General features: G+C 48.5%; 1 protein-coding gene across 2 annotated transcripts; it reads left to right on the top strand.

Annotated features, from left to right (window-relative positions):
* Positions 1-5536: 5536 nt before the first annotated feature.
* On the top strand, positions 5537-16435 carry LOC104351799 (uncharacterized). 2 transcript variants are annotated; one of them, XM_086469486.1, is made up of 12 exons: positions 5537-5571; positions 5857-6112; positions 8282-8416; positions 9658-9782; positions 10538-10606; positions 11102-11215; positions 12048-12163; positions 12453-12508; positions 13894-13946; positions 14603-14730; positions 15065-15221; positions 16333-16435. In XM_086469486.1, the coding sequence occupies exons 2-12, from the start codon at positions 5909-5911 to the stop codon at positions 16433-16435; spliced, it is 1260 nt and encodes a 419-aa protein (XP_086325612.1). In that variant the 5' UTR covers positions 5537-5571; positions 5857-5908. The 2 variants fall into 2 exon arrangements, with proteins under 2 accessions (XP_086325612.1, XP_009956286.2); XM_009957984.2 differs by lacking the exon at positions 5537-5571 and having other exon boundaries at positions 5909-6112.
* Positions 16436-16710: the final 275 nt, after the last annotated feature.

The following is a 16710-nucleotide window of genomic DNA, read 5'->3' on the forward strand; positions in this document are numbered from 1 at the left end:
CAGCAAAGCGAACAGTTACATGATGTAATTCAGAATCCTGGCACCATTACACAACCTTATACGTAGTCTAGAAAATAGTCAATGATTCCCCAATCCTTTCTTTTTTTGCGGCACAGATCACATACGTGCTGTGCTGTACGAACCCACCCTCTCATCTTCCAGAGTGTGAACTATTTGCATTCCTGCTTCCTGTAAGCGCTGTTCTTCCCTCCGGGAAAGAAGGAAAACTAGCACCACACAAATCAGCAAAACTCCCTAGAGCAAGTGCTAGGACATTACCGAAAAGCGTGGTGTGTCAAATGGTTGCTGTTCCCTCCCCTTTTCAGCTTCCCACGGCGGCAGCTGAGACTCTACAACACAACTGTGCTGGGGCACGGGGACGCTCCCATGCACTTGTTTCCATGGCTGCTGACAGATGATTTTTACTTATTTATTTAATTTTTTTTAAATAACCCGAAAAGAGGCAGAAGCGCAGCCAAGACCCAGAAACACCCCTTAAGAACCGACCCCAAACAGGGACGAAGACCGACCCGGCGCCCAGCGCTCAGCCCGAGGCTGATCCCCGCTAACCTTCCCCGCTCGTCCTTCGCCGCGGCTTCCCCGCGCTCCTTCCCCGCGGGGCCGCGCCTCCGGGAAGGCCGAGGGCAGCGCAGGGAAGGTCCCACGGCGGCCGGGCCCGGGGCAGCGGCGGCGGGAGCCCTGAGGGGACCCGACTCGGTGAAGGGAAGGTAGCCCCGGGAGCGAACGGGAGTGGATTTACCTCAGCGGCGGCGGCCCCGCCGCCCTCAGAGCTGCGGCTGGCGGCGTGCCGGCGGCGCGGTGGGGCGAGCCGGGGCCGAGCCCCCGCCGCTGGACCGCCGCCGCCGCCACCGTGCCCGTCGCCGGGCGCTCCGCGGAGCCGAGGACTCCCGGAAGCGGGAAGGGCAGCGCCGCAGCAGGCGGAAGCCGGGCGCCCCGCACTGCGCAGGCGCCCACGAAAGGAACGGGGCACGGTCCGCTCTGCGCAGGCGCTACCCCGAGCGGGACGTCCTTGGCGGCGACTGTCCGGCCGGAGGGCGGGCTGCTGGTGCGCATGCGCGCGGCGCCACCGGCCGCCGCTGGGCAGCGCCGAGCACCGCCGCGCCTGAGGGCCCGGGGCGGGAGGTCGCCACCGTCCAGTGCCCGCACCCCCTCTGGCCGCCGTAGCGAGGCGTTTTTCCCCCTCAGGTTTTCAAAGAATCATGATAAAATGGGGCTCGTGGGCCTCTGAGGTGATACCTCGGTCACCAGCGGCCGCAGGGTGAAGATGCGGGGCCTGCTGTCAGGGCGGCCTCAGCCCCACGCTCCCCCGGCAGCGCCCGGGCCGTTCGCGGGGGGTACACCCGTGTTACCCCCGGAGGCACCGTCCTGCTGCCATCCCTTCGAAGTCTTCGTAGCCAGCGGCGTGGCAATCCAGCAGCAGCACACTACGGGCACCTGCGGGGGCCGAATTCAGAGCCAGCGGGTTTTGCTTCAGTTCTTCCATGAACGGGTTTTGCTTTATGTCTACGCACGTTTTCGTGGTGATACTTCATTAAAGTCCCTCGTTACCTCAGGGAGTCTCAGGAGGGTGACTTGGCTCCGAAGTTCTGTGGCCGTTTACTAAGTTTGGTCAACCTAGGCTTCAACAGCAGTAGTTAAACTAGACAAACTGGTTTATATGGAAATAGTGCTGCGTGACACTCTTTCAGAATTTTCCACGGCCTGTAAGGAAAAATACATACCTACTAGCGTTAAAAATTAGGCACAAAATGGCAAAACTTGCAGTGTGTGAGCTTGAGGATACGTTTAAAGCACTAAAAGATAATGCTGAAGGATGACAAACAAATTATGATGGCTCAGGCACACTTCTGCATCCTGTTTTTTTTTTTTTTTCTTGTAGCATGAACACCATCTAGTGGGACATGGGCAGCAAGTGCATAAGGGTTTGTGTATGTCGATAAGTACAATGAAATGCAGGTGCCCACGTGTCGTGTGTTTCTACCTTTTTTTTTTTTTTTTTGCATTTCCTTCTGCTGTGCTGAAATATTAGGAACTTAGAAAAGCTTGTCTTTGTGCAGTCTTCTATTTCCCAACAGCTGGGTTTCATATACTGAAAGAAATTAGAGGATGCCAATGTCTCTGCTATTCAAATGAAAGTCTGTAAACACCTACAGACACCAAATCATAAGAGCTGATCTTTTTCTAAACTTCTTTCTCCCTCCTTGTTTTCCCTTAATAGAACTTGTATGTCAGGAATAAAAACTAAATGAAGAAAAGCACTTTTTCTTGGATACCTACTTACGGGGGCACGGTGGTGATTATAGTGAGCTTAACCCTTGAGAAAGCTGAAACACATGGCTTGTGCTTTCATCTCAGTATGGCCGTGATACGACAGTTACCCAGAAGTTACAAAAAAGTTAGTACTGTGTGGAGTTTTTCTTAGCAGTGCCAACTAGACAGGACTCCGCCTGTTGCCCCAGCCAGGAGGTTGTGTAACTCAGCAGTTCTCACGTGTGCTTTATCGGCGAGAGCTTCTCATTCCGTGGAAGTTTTGCAATCGAGTTCGGTGGAACCCATGCCTGATAGCTTGTCACCGCGGTGTAACTGGTGCGTTTGTCCACTGGATGGTGCACCGCTTATTTCTGCAGCCATATGACGTTGGCAAACAGGGTATCTCCAGGTGCAGATGCAGGGGGGGAAAGGTGTATAGACAAGGCAGTTGTTTGACAATCTTTTAAAGAAACATCACATATAATTACATGTAACTTAAATACAGGCTGAAACCAGGAAATTCTCTCCCAGACCTGCGCTTTCCTGAAGTCCAGGCATGTCTGGGTCTCATGCTACAATGTGAGTCTAGCCATTATTTCTGGATGTAGTTCTGAAAATCCAGTTCCATTCGCAGCTTTCTGAGGAGGAGAGGGCCTGATGCTTTTTTTTTAAAAAAAAAAATTCTTTCCTTGGCTTTGATTTCTGCTCAAACAGCGCTGGAGAGACTGGAAGGCTTCGCACAGCAAATGCAGTCAGTGCTCACCGCAGGGCAAAGATCCTGAGAACCCGGCTGGACCTCGGAGCTACACTTCAGCTGGTTTTGCAGGCCCTTGATTTCTGAGGGTGCTGAAGCATTTTTTTCTGGTGGAATGGAGTCCAAACATACCAATGCCCCTGGCCAGGCAGCTGGATTTTAAAGGCAGTGCTGTTTAAAGTGTTTGATGGCCAATATTGCAGATGCTTAAGGGCAAATTAGCAAGTTTATGCCACCAGAAATTCTTAAATTCAGCTTGCTTTGTTCTCTGTATTTTTAGCACCCTCCATCAGTCGCAGGTTCATCCTTTCCTCCTGAGCTTAAAAACTAACAAATCAGTCGAATATTTTCCACCCCACATTTTTGCTAGGCGTGTGGAGCACACCTCAAACTTATTTTAATACGCGCAGCGTTGGTTTTGCCATGCTAAAAACATTGCCAGACAATGTCAGGACTTTGGTTCTTCTGCAAGTCCTGCTGGTTTGGAACCCATTTCCACAGCAAACAATATTGCCAAGATAAATTGTTTGCCAGAGATAACTTCAAGTCCCCAAACAAATTACCTAAGAAATGTTGAAAACTAATGCTGCACGCAGCAAATTGTTTCCATGCTTCCTGTCCTCGGAGGAAGGAACGGAGCTTATCTCTGTGGCGGATTCCATAGAGGCAGCCACGATACCTTTGCCGGTGCGTTGGTCAGGCTGTGGGAGTTTTTGGATACCTCATGTATCAGAGGAACGCAGGAAATATTCATGCCCTGTTTATCCTCCGCTCAGAATTGCTCAAATTCAGATGATTTGTGTAAGGACTCCAACAGTTTGGCAAAGGGCGGTAGAGCTGCTGGTGGGCTGCAGCAGAGCGGAGCTGCTGAGGGTTTAATTGTGCGCACGTCTGTGAAGTCCCAAAGGTTTGTCATTTGTGTGGATCTTTGCCCACTGGGTATTGCTTCGTGTCAATACCGTGTTTGAATTTTAATGAAAAATAAAAGCTGGTGTTGATAATCCGTTCCCTTTGCAGCCTTTCTCTGGGCAGAACCGTATCTGCTGTGCTGCAGGTGCAGGGTGATAATGTTGTGACACATCTCCTAATTTTAGACTGTTTTCAGTCCCTCCAAGACACAATCTGAAGCAAGAAAAAAACCCCTTATTGTCCCTTTGGCTCTCTGCCTCCTCTAGGTGGTTAACTTGAAGATGTACCCTTCCGTATTAACTGAAGCAATGGCCATTTAGAGAAGTACATTTCTGAACCTCATTGTCTTAATCTCTGGTGCCTTCTGCTTTTTAGGTTCTGCCCTTCTGCTCTAGATTTGGTCCACAGACAGCAATAAAGCAATACAGAACAGTTGTGCTCGCTCTCAAAAAAGGGGAACTGTGTAAAAATGAGGAAGCTTTTTAAGAAGAAGGTGAGAGGAACATCTGAGGCACTAAAGGCTTTTGAAGGATAGATAGAAACATGATCGTAGAGGCAGAGTAAGATAGATACCTAGATACTAGATGAAAAGACGAGATACGGAGCAAAAAGAAGCAGCAGAACTAAGGAGGTTGTTAAAAACAAGTTGCATTCAGAGAAGAAAATCGAAAGAACCGTAAGCACTGATCTGTTAAACACAAACCACAGCAGAGGCTGTTGTAAAACCAAATTGAGGGATGATAAAAATGTACAATAAATGCTTTTCCAAGTAACAGGAAGTTCGCTGAGACATCTGTAGAGCTAACAGGGAGTCAAAACACTCGGAAGACAAAAGAAAGCACAGGTTCTGAGAGCCCCATCTTCCTCCAAAGCAAGAGGAACTTCAACCACTCCTGAGAGGCTGGGTTTATTTTAGTGTAGGGAAAAGAGACTAAATGCTTGCTAATTGCAAAAGGAATAAAAAGATGTGTTGTGCAGCCAGCCAAAAGCCTTCCAAAATACAGCTTCTAGAAGCGGTGCCTACAAGAGATGCTGGAGAGATGCCCGCTGTGATTTCATTTTGTTTTATTTTTTGGTGCCTTGGATGAAATGGGCTGCAAAGCCTTTTCCCTGCCCCTTGGCTGGAGCTGGCAGCGAAGGACCCACCGACACCGAGAGCCCGACAGAAGAGGGTCCGAAATCTGCCACAGGCACTGCGATCCGAATCAAAGAGCTGGGAACAGCCCCGACCTTCAGCCTCGGGGAGGAGCCGCGGATGTTGCCCTCGTACCCGCCGCGATAGCCCCGGGGAGGCGGGGGAGACCCCAAACCCCTCCTCTCCTGCACCCTGAGGCTTAACCCGGAGGATTTCCGAGGAGCTTGGGCTGTGCCTCTGCAGGGGAACTGCCTCAACCTCCTCCCCGGGAGCGCGGCTGGGCGAAAGGCGCGCTGAGATCGCGTTTCCCGCGGAAAAAATTTAAAACAAAACATTAAAAAAAAAAAAATTAATAATAAAAGAAGCAAATACAACTTCCCAGAGTGACCTCACCGCGCCGACAGCCGGGACAAAACCCCTCGCGGAAATAACCGCGACCGGCCCCGGGACACAGCGGGGAGCGGCCCCGAGGCGGGGTTTGGCGGCGGCCGGAGCCAGCGCCCGGCCCCGCGCTCCGCTCCGCCGCCCCGCTCCGTGCCCCGCGCTCCGCCCCGCGCCCCGCTCCGCCGCCCCGCTCCGCGCCCCGCCCCGCGCTCCGCGCCCCGCTCCGCGCCCCGCTCCGCCCCGCGCCCCGCTCCGCCGCCCCGCTCCGCGCCCCGCCCCGCGCTCCGCGCCCCGCTCCGCGCCCCGCTCCGCCCCGCGCCCCGCTCCGCCGCCCCGCTCCGCGCCCCGCCCCGCGCTCCGCGCCCCGCTCCGCCGCCCCGCTCCGCCCCGCTCCGCCGCCGCGCTCCGCGCCCCGCGCCCCGCTCCGTGCCCCGCGCCCCGCGCCCCGCTCCGCGATGCTGGCGCTGCTGGCGCTGCTGGCGGCCGCGCTGCTGGCGCTGCTGGGGGCCCGCCGGGCCGCCGCCCCCGGCGCCTGGGCCCCGCTGAAGCGCTGGGCCCTGGGCTGCCTCCTGCTCGGCCACGGCGCCTGGAGGCAGCGGGCGGCCGGCGGAGGACCCGCGGAGCCACGGCGGCCGCGCCCGCTCCGCCCCGACCCCCACGTGAGTGTCCCGCCAACCCCCCCCCCCCCGGCACCCCTGGTCCTGGGACCCCCCTTCCCCCAGAGGCCCTTCGTGACAAGCCTTTCCCTGGCACTCCCGTCTCCCTGCGTCCCTGGCACCTCCCTGTTCCCCTGGGACCCCGTCCCCAGCATCCCCACCCACCCCATCACTGGAACTCCCATGCGCTGGGACCCGCGTTCCCCTCACAACACCCATTCCCCCTGGACCCGTAATCCCCCTGGACCCACACCACCTCCATCTGCAGAGCCCACGTCCCTCAGGGACCCGCACCCCTCTGCATCCCCTGCACCCCGGCACCTTGCATCCCCCTGGGACCTGCGTCCTGGTGCCTGGCACCCCCCGCTACCCAACCCCTGAAGCCTCGGGACCCACATCCTTTCCCTCGCGCTTCGACACGTCCCACGGAGGGCAGGTTGGGGATGTCGCCTTGGCTGCCCCTTGCAGGGAGGAGGGTTACCTCCCATCAGACCAGCTGATGCGGATGGGAAAAAGCAAATACACTGTGGGACACAGAAGCCTTTTATTTTAGCACACCTAGTGAATTGAATCCAATTTTCCAGGTGTATTTGGCTGCTTAATAACTAATAAACCCTCTACCTGCACCATGTACCTCGCCTGTGTTCATGGACCATCCTGTCAAAACACTCACTGTGCCTAACAGGGAGATTTGGGTGGGCTTTGCTGTTCTGTTTGGGAGAGGGGGAAAGGCTGATGAGACAGGATTTCCCTCGGTTTTCCTTGCCTCATCAAGATTCAGCTTGCAGATGGCAGCTGTGATTTTGGATCCTAAGTAATTTCTGTGAAAAATCAACTCCTTGCTAACATTTCCTGGAGCCTTCTGGCAATCCTGAAGTCTTATTATCTAACAAATGCATTGAGGCTTCTGCTTAGCCTTTTAAAAAAAATGCTGTTTTCTCTAGCTTTTCCTTTCTGCTAATTAAGCTGCTGCTTGGAGCGTTTTCAAGTGTTTTGCCAATCTCAACCAGATTTGATGGGGCAGGAGTGACACCATCTTCCAAATCAAACTGACGTCCAGGGTGATTTGAGATACAGCCAAGGGGTCTGTGCTTTCCTCTCTGCTCCTCCAAGCAGCAACACTGGAGCAGCACTTACCAGAAAGGTCTAAAAACGTGTCTGGAAAATACTTCCAGCAGTGATGTCTCTGAATTTTTGCATTGGCATCCAGTAGGCTCGCTCTGTGTGAATTTCCAGACTCTGTGCCCTCCAAATCCCCCCTTACCTGCAGGCAGAAGGGCAATGATCGTTCTGATTTCACTATTTTTTTGGCATTTTATGATGGATAATTTTTCAGAAGCAGAACTTCATCCATGCCCCAAAATGCATTCATAAACCTTAGTTTCCGTGTTCCAGCGTGTAAAATTTCACTTTGAGCGAGTTCTGCACAAATACATGAAAATGTACATTTGATTTTGACATTGTGGACTTCTGTGCCTCATAGTTTTTGAGATTTTCAATGTTAACTGGCCCAACTGCTAATTGTGTTAGTCAAGGGCTGAGGCTCCTGTGATTTACTTTCTTTCTGTTCCTTTTGCCTTTTTAGTTCCATGTTTCCCCTACGTGTAAGTTGTCCTACATACAGTTTGGAGCTAGACGGGGAAGCAGCATGATTGTGGCTCAATTTCATCCTCACGCATACTCTTTCTGAGGACGCATTTCGTAAGGATTTTGGTCAAGGGAACTTCTTGTAGCAAAATAATCATCTTAATTCAGGATAATATTTCACCTTGTCCGTGGCTAACATGCAGTAATTATGTTCCCTCTCTAAAACTGTTTCTCGTCTGCTCCCTCTCTGCTTTCTGTATCTGCCCTGGCGAGGAAATAAACAAACAAGAAAGGAAAAACACTTTTGTGTCAATGAACGATATGGTTATTCTACGCCAGATTAACAAAATGTTGCAGATCTCAGTCATTTTCTGAGCACACGGGCTGTCGTGTCTGGTGAATGAGGCTTCACTGCTCCTAGCAAAACTCTCTGGCTGTTCGCTGAGGTGCCTGCTATTAAATATAAAAAGTGAAAGTAAAATTTGATTCCTGAGACGAAACCTACGGAAAACAAAGAATTACTCACCCTCTCCCCCTCCTTTTCCTGCCTCCAGCTGGAGCTGAAATCCATTTCCCTTTCCCTAGGCCCTTGATTCGGTTTACTTCACCGGCTTTGCAGAGACCAACAAGACCTTTGTGATTGTTCGTCTTGCGAAACGTCCTGAGGGGATCTGCGAGATGTGGCTCTTCCTGAGGGTGGATGGAATAGGAGAGTTTGAAGTAAGTGGTGGGTGTGGGATGACATTCAAGATCCGTGCTTAACTCCGATCTTGGGCCCATGCTAGGATCCCAAGCAAAAAATAACGTTCTCTGCATCTTTCCTACGTTAACATCCTGACAGTAAGACATCAGTGCTGTGTCTAAAGACAGGGGTAGCACTGGCCAAAGTGCTGGTTATGTCTAAATGTTTGAGTAGGTGCCTGACACTCATTCCCTTTTTCCCATAATGTGCACGAAACATAGCGGGTTTTTTTCTAAAAAACGTCTTGGTAAGTCTCGCAGGAAGAATTTGAGGATTCGGTGTTTCTGATAATGTGCAGCACATGGTTAATAAGTCACTGGTTGTATGGTGGCCGTTGTTTTTTTCCCTACTTTTTTAATGAGCAAATGCTATAAAAACCGTTGTGGAATTGACTCTTTAAAAGAGAAAGGGCAGATGCTGGGGAGTTACATGTGCATCTGCTCCATTCTTGCTAAAAAGAAGACTATTAATCCTATATTTTGCCTGTGGATTTTCTTTTGTGTTAGTAGCTGACTACATAGTAAAGAAGGAGAGAAGATCTGGCATGAATCCCGTTGCACTCAACTATCTTTATGTTCATAAATTTGTTTCGCTAAGTAGCCATGACCAGAAAAATCAGGAAACATTGTATTTGCAGAAAATAAAAAAAGAGAAGACTGATATGCATTGGGTTTTTTTTCTAGTGATATTTAATATAATGATATTATTTGTGGCTTTGTTGCTTAGAACTTAGCCAAGTTCAGGACCTTCTTAGATCCTTCCCTACAGCAGCAGGCGTAAGCTCTTTCAGAAAGGTGGCGGCTTTAGGAAACAAGACATATATTCAAAGAGCAGCTGAAGAGTTTTGGGAGCTTGCATGCACTAGAAATTTAAATCAGTTTAGAGTTCCATCAAATGCAGTCTAAAAATAAATTTACCCCCAAAGCCCTGCATCAGGCTCGACAAAATCACTAGCGTGAGGAGCTGAGCTCTTGCAGCCACCTCCCTTCACACAAGTAATTCAGCTGTATTATCTGAAACAATAATGTGTTGTCTTGTAACTCAAGTGTTCTGGATGCCATTTTCCCTCCCTAATAATCTGATTGCCAGAAAGCAGGTAGGACTGAAAAGCCAATTCCACCAAACGTTCCTCCTGCAGAGCCCCATCAGAGCAGGAATTCACCCACGTCGCATCCTCACAATTGAATTAAGCAAATGCCTTCCTGAAATGTCTTTTTAGCACCCGCAGCATCCAAACATGATGGTGAGTGATGAATCTGAAGAGATTTGGAGTGGGGGAGGGCTCACTATTGAATACTTAGAGCCCCAAACACGCTGGAAGATAAGCTTCGATGGATTGCTGAGGTACTGCAGCACTCTATAGTTTCATTTATCTACACTTAAGACCAAGGCTTTTTGAGCACTGCCTGGAAATATATTTAACCAACTTGAACCAAAAGCTATTTGGTAACAATAAAATTGTAGAATGGTTTGCGTTGTAAGGGACCTTTAAAGGCCATCTAGTCCAACCCCCCTGCAGTGAGCAGGGGCATCTCCAACTAGATCAGGTTGCTCAGAGCCCCGTCCAACCTGGCCTTGAGTGTTTCCAGGGATGGGGCTTCTACCACCTCTCTGGGCAGCCTGTGCCAGTGTTTCCCTGCCCTCATTGTAAAAAATTTCTTCCTTACATCGAGTCTAAATCTGCCCTCTTTTAGTTTAAAACCATTACTCCTTGTCCTGTTGCAACAGGCCTTGATCCAGAGTCTCTCCCCACCTTTCCTGCAGCCCCCTTTCAGCACTGGAAAGCCACTATGAGGTCTCTCTGGAGCTTTCTCTTCTCCAGGCTGAACAACCCCAGCTCTCTCAGCCTTTCTTCATAGGAGAGATGTTCCAGCCCTCTGATCATTTTTGTGGCCCTCCTCTGGACTCGCTCCAGCAGCATGCATTGGTTTTTGCGAAATGAAAATACAGCTGGAAATGCATAGCGTTACGGTTCTACCTTAGCACACAATAGCGTCGTTCTTGTGCAGTGTCTCCTATTGCATCCGTTTCTAAACATGTGAGAAACATTTGGCTGTCTGTTTAGGAGTGATACAAAATTATAGTGCTTTGCCTTACAGAAAAGGACCCTACCGACAGCAGTGGAGTGAAGAGGAAGGTGAACTTGTACCAGTTAAATTCTCTTTCCAGTAAGAACGGTTCACATTTGCTTTGGGACGTATAGTGAGTTCATGGTTAGAGATTTGGTGGCTGTTTTCAAAGGGTCGTGCGGACAAAGTAACACATGAAGCCCTTGCCTCTGCTTTCTCTTTCTGTTTATGGACTCTGTATGTCTGATAAAAAATGATTTGCCATCAAAGTAGCACAGCATTTCTGGAGTAATGCTGCATTTGTACCTCTGGATAGACCACCTGAGAGAAGGCAGCATGCTTTCGCTTGTGGCTCTGCCCGGCCAGCTTCCTTCCTGGGTAATCTGTTGTGTCTTTCAGGCCGTTGTTGCTCTTCTCCATTTCCTTTTGTTTGCTTCCTTGAAAAGTAGAAACCTATCTAAAATTACAAACCCCAGGATTTTCCAATAGTGATAAAATACAAAGATTGCCACTGTCGGAGTAGCAAGTGTGCAACTTGGCCTAGTACAACCTGAAAGCTAATAATGCCTTTTGGTTTTTCCCCTCTTTTCCTAGTTGGGAGAACCTCACAGAAGTCTTTAACTTCAGTGTCGACAGTCACCCCAGCAGTTTTGCACGTGCTTTTGCCCAGGAACCATGGACCATTGAGTTCTTCCAGAGGGTCAAAAAGTGAGAGGCGAGATTAATTTCTTTTGGGGTTAATAGTAAGTTTTCTATAGATCTCTTCAGGGTCTGTTGTTTGTGGTGTTTTAGGTGATTTTAGAAAGTGTGTTTAATTTGAAGCGAGCTAGTAAAGGACATAGCTCCTGTCAGGTATCTCCTGGTTTCATTGCCACACCAGACCTGGCAACCTCGAAGGAGGATCCTGCACACAGACGGGGTCTTCCTGATGTGCGGGTGAAGGGATCTGCCAATGGGTTTGGTCTGCGAAACCTTGAGCATTAGAAATATTTCTTATTCTGTCTTTTTTTCGTTGCTAACAACCTGATTTAGGCTGCTTCCAAAGTCAATGGTGCAGGTATATCTAAGAAAAGGATCGAATATAATCCTGTGAAAGGGGGGCTAAAGTTGGTGTTTTAATCCCTACACAAGCTTTGGAGACCTGAAAATAAGTGAAGAAAATGGGTATCAATAGTGTGTTGTCTAAATACAAGCAGAAAATATGTGCACCAAGAGCGTGCTGTCTTTGGTGATACCTGCTGGCATCTAAGCAGCCACTGTTTGGTAGTACAGCATTTTTTTCAAACAAAGGGCATTTTTCTGCTCTGTCAGGGTGGGAATTTGTTGCTATTTCATTCTCAGGTGTCTCATAGACATTACGTAGCAGTAACTGGGAAACGTAAAAGTGGTTGCTAATGTGTAAAATCTGGCGTAGCCATGATCCAGGTGCTCTGAAATCTCTCCTTCATTTTGGGATATAAGTCTATCAGATTGGCACTGGGGCCGCCCTGGTTTTGCCTTGTTGATTTTGCCTGTTGATTCGCTTTTTTTCTTCTCTCAGACAAAGGGAACAGCATTTCCGACACGAGCAGTGGGGCCAGTCTGTTGGAGAAATTGAAATAAAAAATCATGAGAAAACTGAACTTTCCCTCAAAGGCGTTCGGAGCCACTCTTATGGTAACAGCACCAGCAACTTCTCACTCGCTGGGCCACCTTCACTGTAGCTGGTACTGGCAGGACAGTGGGATTAAAGATAATCTTTTAAAATAACCAATTTCATGACTGGGTATGAAGCAAAGACATTTCAAAGAAATACCACTACTGTTTTGGGGACATGCATATGCTTACTATGTTGTCAATTACTAGATATTTCTTTATCAAAAGTTAGTGTCGAGTCAGCTACCATTAGTTCACATTTTCCAGCAATGGTGAACTTTAGGTTGGGTAATTTCGTTCTTTTTCACAGGTATACGGGACTGGTCTGAGATTTACCGTTATGTCATGATTTTGGCACGCTTTGAGGTAGGTATTAACCTGTCCCAACAAATTGGGAGCATCCCTAGTGTGCAATCGGAAGCGCTAACTGGTGCCATCATTAGCACATATCAGTGCTGGCAGCTGCTCTCATGTGTGTAAAACTGAGCTTTTGCTCTACTGTTTGAACCAAAAGTTGGTTTGTTAACTTGAAACTGGGGGTTGGCTTTTTCTTTGCTTTTTAAGAAAAATTAGATAAGCAGCTTCACAGGACAGATTCTCAGCTGCTGCAAATACCCAGCACTCAGTGGAGTTGATGCAGGCCTTATTCACACTAATTGAGAACCCGAGGTGTCTGAAGGCATCCTAAGCCTCCGTGACAAATATTTCTGCCTGTGCTGAGTTCTAATTCCCTGCTCCGTGGTGGCTGTGCTGGAGGAGAGTCAGCGCTGGGGCTGTTGGGAGCGCACAGCCTGGGGAAATGCTGAACGCTGGCCTTAGAAGCTGGCATGCAACCTGAACAGATGCTCCTGAAAAGGCATTTCCTTTGCCAACACAGGCGTGAAGAAATCTAAACTCTCTGTTATAGGCAGAGTTGCAGGAGTTAAGACTGAATTCGGAATAGAAGTTCTTTTCCCGGCCAGCACAAAAACACACCTTGGAAAATCCCACATGTGTGTGGATCCGGCAGCTGCTGTGATGTAACACAAGGCCTGTGTACCTTTTAATAAGACTGTGCTTTTGTGCTGTGATGTGTATAATCAGGTAGTCACCTCTCCTTTTTCTTCATCGGTATGCAGGCCTTAGAATGACTGCGGCTCTGCCCCTCCTAATTAAAAGACATCTGACTGTTTGTTAAGAAGGAATTAAAGCTTATTGCTGATTGAAGTTTGGAGTTCACATACCCCAAGTGTCTGTACATATATAACATCACAGCATAGGCTTATATTTGCCTCGGAGCAGCCCAAGTGGAGCGTGAAGGGATTCAGACTCAAGGATGGAAGAGAAATGAATAAAACCCATGAGATTCTAGTTCTTCTTATTTAGCATTTTTCCTGTATGCTGCTCTCAGGCATAGAATAGTATAGGTTAAGAAGAGGTGTCGGGTCCAAGCAGGGCCAAGTTGGATAGGTTGCCCGTCAGTTTTGGACATGGCTAGCTGACATCTCTGCACGTATTGTTTCCCTCCTTTGCATATGCCCGCTTGCGGTGGACTTTCTGTTGTCCTTAATGCCCTTAATTTGTCCTTAATGGGTTTGGTTTATATTCTTGGACTCTCATTTGCAGCCAGATTGTTCATGGAAGATGTTTTGAGAAGAATCACCGCACACTGCATAACCTGAGTTATACCCAGTGTCTTCTTGGTCAATGTATGACCCACAGAAGGGAGTGCACACAAGTTAGACTGCTTTTTCTTTGTCACTCTCTTACAGGACGGGACTGCGGCACATTTAACAGTTATTAATATGCCAGCTACCACAACTAAGTAAGTAACCAAGGAAGGTTATGCTGCTAAAAACATACCTCTTAAAGGTGGCAGAAGCTGCTCTGCAGGACACCTCTATGCACATTCTTGCTTTGAACCTGTACAGCCTGATTTCCATCCACACCCTCTTGCTCCCTACTCCCTCCACCCGATGTTCCATTTGCAATTAGTCACAAGGACAGCTTTTACCTTCAATTGCTTCCTTTCCTTTCAGTGACTGTTTGGCTGGTGCAGCTGCCTGCCTTACTGTCTAGATGATTTAGAGGTGCAAATTGAGCACTTTCAGCTATTTCAGAAGGTGTGTCCGTCTGTAGTGGGGCATCACTCAGGGAGCCCTGCCTGGCTGACTGGTGCTCTCTGCATCCAGAAGCTTCAAGACCGGCGTTCATGGCCCTGGGACCAAGTGGGACCAAGTGGGACCTGCCTGTCCCACCTGCCCACCACAATCCATCCTGCAAGCCTCATCTTTCCTGCGTGCGTGGCTTCCCCTGCTCAGCATTTGCAATATCCCACAATATAACCTTTTTTTAATTTATTCCTCCTGCTTTCCAGGAATGAAGGCCATGTTCAGCGTTGAGCTCCCCTGGAAGGCCAATGTGCCGGTCCCTTTGAGTTTTGGTTGGACTTTAAATCTGCTCCGTTTCTTTCCCCTTCAGCCTCACAGTAGGTTATGTCTTTTTCCCCGATGGGAGGAAGGCTGGCATTGAGCAGTCCAACGCCTCGCTGGCTGACATGGCTGATGATGGTGTTATCAAGGATGAGTATGGAGTCAGTTTTACTGCTGGTAAGCTAAATGTAGCCCAACTATGTCTGCCTTCAGCTTTTTGGCGTGCAGTTAATTTAGTGGGGGAAAGACTAGTCAGTGAAATTCCATCTGATCCTTGGAGCAATGTGATTTTCACTTTCTTGGGTGTCAAAACGTAGAAGTTGTATTCAGCTGCTCTGGAAACATGGCTAGATCAAAGATTTTTCTTGATTTACAAAGCAGAGAGGAAAACTATTGCTCTTTAGAAAAGCATAAGAAGAAACCATATGCAAAAATAATAGATCTTGGGATTTTTTGGGATAAAATACTACTGAAAGTTGGAGACGTTCTTCCCTTTTTACTCTTATCAAAGGTGGCAAGTACTTTGATGTTTCTGCAACGCTGGATAAGCAGGCTTGCCCCACGGTGTATAACGGCCTGACTGGAAGCGGCGTTTTCCACGAGTGCATTGCAGATTTCCAACTGGACGGGTTAACGCGAGGCTGGGGCTTGGTTGAATTTTATTACAGGTAAAATAATGACAGGCAAGAAGAGATAAAGAATTCCCATCCTCCTGTATTGGCCTATGTGGCTACAGCTCCATAGATATTTGAAGCCTAAATTGCACTGATTTTTTTGTCTAATGTAAAGAATTGTTGTTCATTTAGTGCTTAATGCATTTATTAAATTGGCAAACACTTTATGTATTATTTGAAAAAGAGTGATTGTGCAAGCACTTCATACGTGCAGACAGACCATGGGCACCTGTTCAGTTGTTTGTTACATAGGTTTATGTAGGATTTTATATAAGTCTCCATATAGGTTTATGAGTCGGTGGATGGTCCATTCTGGAGTCTGTCTTATTTAAGCAATCTGTCACATTATAAAAATAATGAGTCCTCTACCCCAAACAGCAGGCAAACTGTTTACAGGGTGAAATTTGCTCACACAAGTATTTTGTCAAACTGGAGCACAGAACAGATATGTGTTCAGAAAATGAATACAGGAATGCCTCTGCTAGGGGAAAGGATTCGAGCAACAAAGTGCGTGCTTCTCAGTGAAGTGCTCTTTCTTCTGCCACATGATTGTCACAGTCTTTTGCTGGACCCTTTTCCCTATTGAGTCTTTTATGAAAAAAAGGCAAGTTTGGTTGTTTACATTTAGTTTGCTTTTTAAAATAAACACTAATTCTTGGCTGTCAGAGGAAATGCCATAGATGACTTCCAGGACATTGAGAGCTCAGCTTCTTCTGAAAACCAGACACATTTAAAGCACGTAAAATAGGCCACTGGGCTGCCAAATGCCCTCTGGTTGAACTTGAAAGCTGTGGCCTGTATCTGCTGCCGGGTACCTGCTCTGCTCCCTTCACTGCCTGTCCAAACCCGCACAGCGGTGGAAATGACCCAGCACAGAAAGTCTCAGCTAAAACCCAAACAAGGCACCTTCTACAAGTCCAGAGACTCCTGGACATTTGTAGATCTGCCCCAAGAAGGCTTAATTTGGCAATGCTGACAAAATTCCCTTAGGCTTCCGTCTCGTATCTGCTTCCAAATCAAAACCATGTTAGAAATTAAAGGGTGGGTGTCTGGTTCTTCCCCCTCGCCGCAGGACGCCAACTCAGCATCGCTGCTCTTCTTACAGGGATGAAGCCACCCAGCTGGTTCCAAACTTGCAGCTTGGTTTGAAAGCCAAAGGACCCAACCTCTCCTCCTGGCACCCTGTGACCGACGGCTCTCCCCCATGAGCTTTTGCAAGCTTGTCCCAGCAACGTTAGCAAGCAGCAGCTTTCAAAAAAAAAAAAAAAAAAAAGTTATTCTCTGCAAAATGCACAGTTTTGAGTGTGGAACTCATTGTCACAGGATGCTGGGGAGGTTGAGGGTATAAAAGCATTTGGAGAGAAATGAGATACATTTTTAGTTGTGCAGCTCTTAGTGGTGGCTAACCATGGTGGTCTGGAGGCAATTTAAAGGAAAGCTCTGAACAGCTGATTACATGAGGAGTGCACTGGGAGGGATCGCT

Source organism: Leptosomus discolor, chromosome 8 (genome assembly GCF_034619465.1).
Source record: "Leptosomus discolor isolate bLepDis1 chromosome 8, bLepDis1.hap2, whole genome shotgun sequence".
In the NCBI taxonomy this organism is placed as follows: Eukaryota; Metazoa; Chordata; class Aves; order Leptosomiformes; family Leptosomidae; genus Leptosomus; species Leptosomus discolor.

What these genes read in the sequence shown, in the direction of transcription:
- LOC104351799 (XM_086469486.1), top strand. Translation starts at nt 5,909, where the DNA reads ATGCTGGCGCTGCTGGCGCTGCTGGCGGCCGCGCTGCTGGCGCTGCTG. An exon ending in CGCTCCGCCCCGACCCCCAC is followed by an intron (nt 6,113 to 8,281) that starts GTGAGTGTCCCG and finishes CCCTTTCCCTAG; the next exon opens with GCCCTTGATTCGGTTTACTT. An exon ending in TTGGTTGAATTTTATTACAG is followed by an intron (nt 15,222 to 16,332) that starts GTAAAATAATGA and finishes CTCTTCTTACAG; the next exon opens with GGATGAAGCCACCCAGCTGG.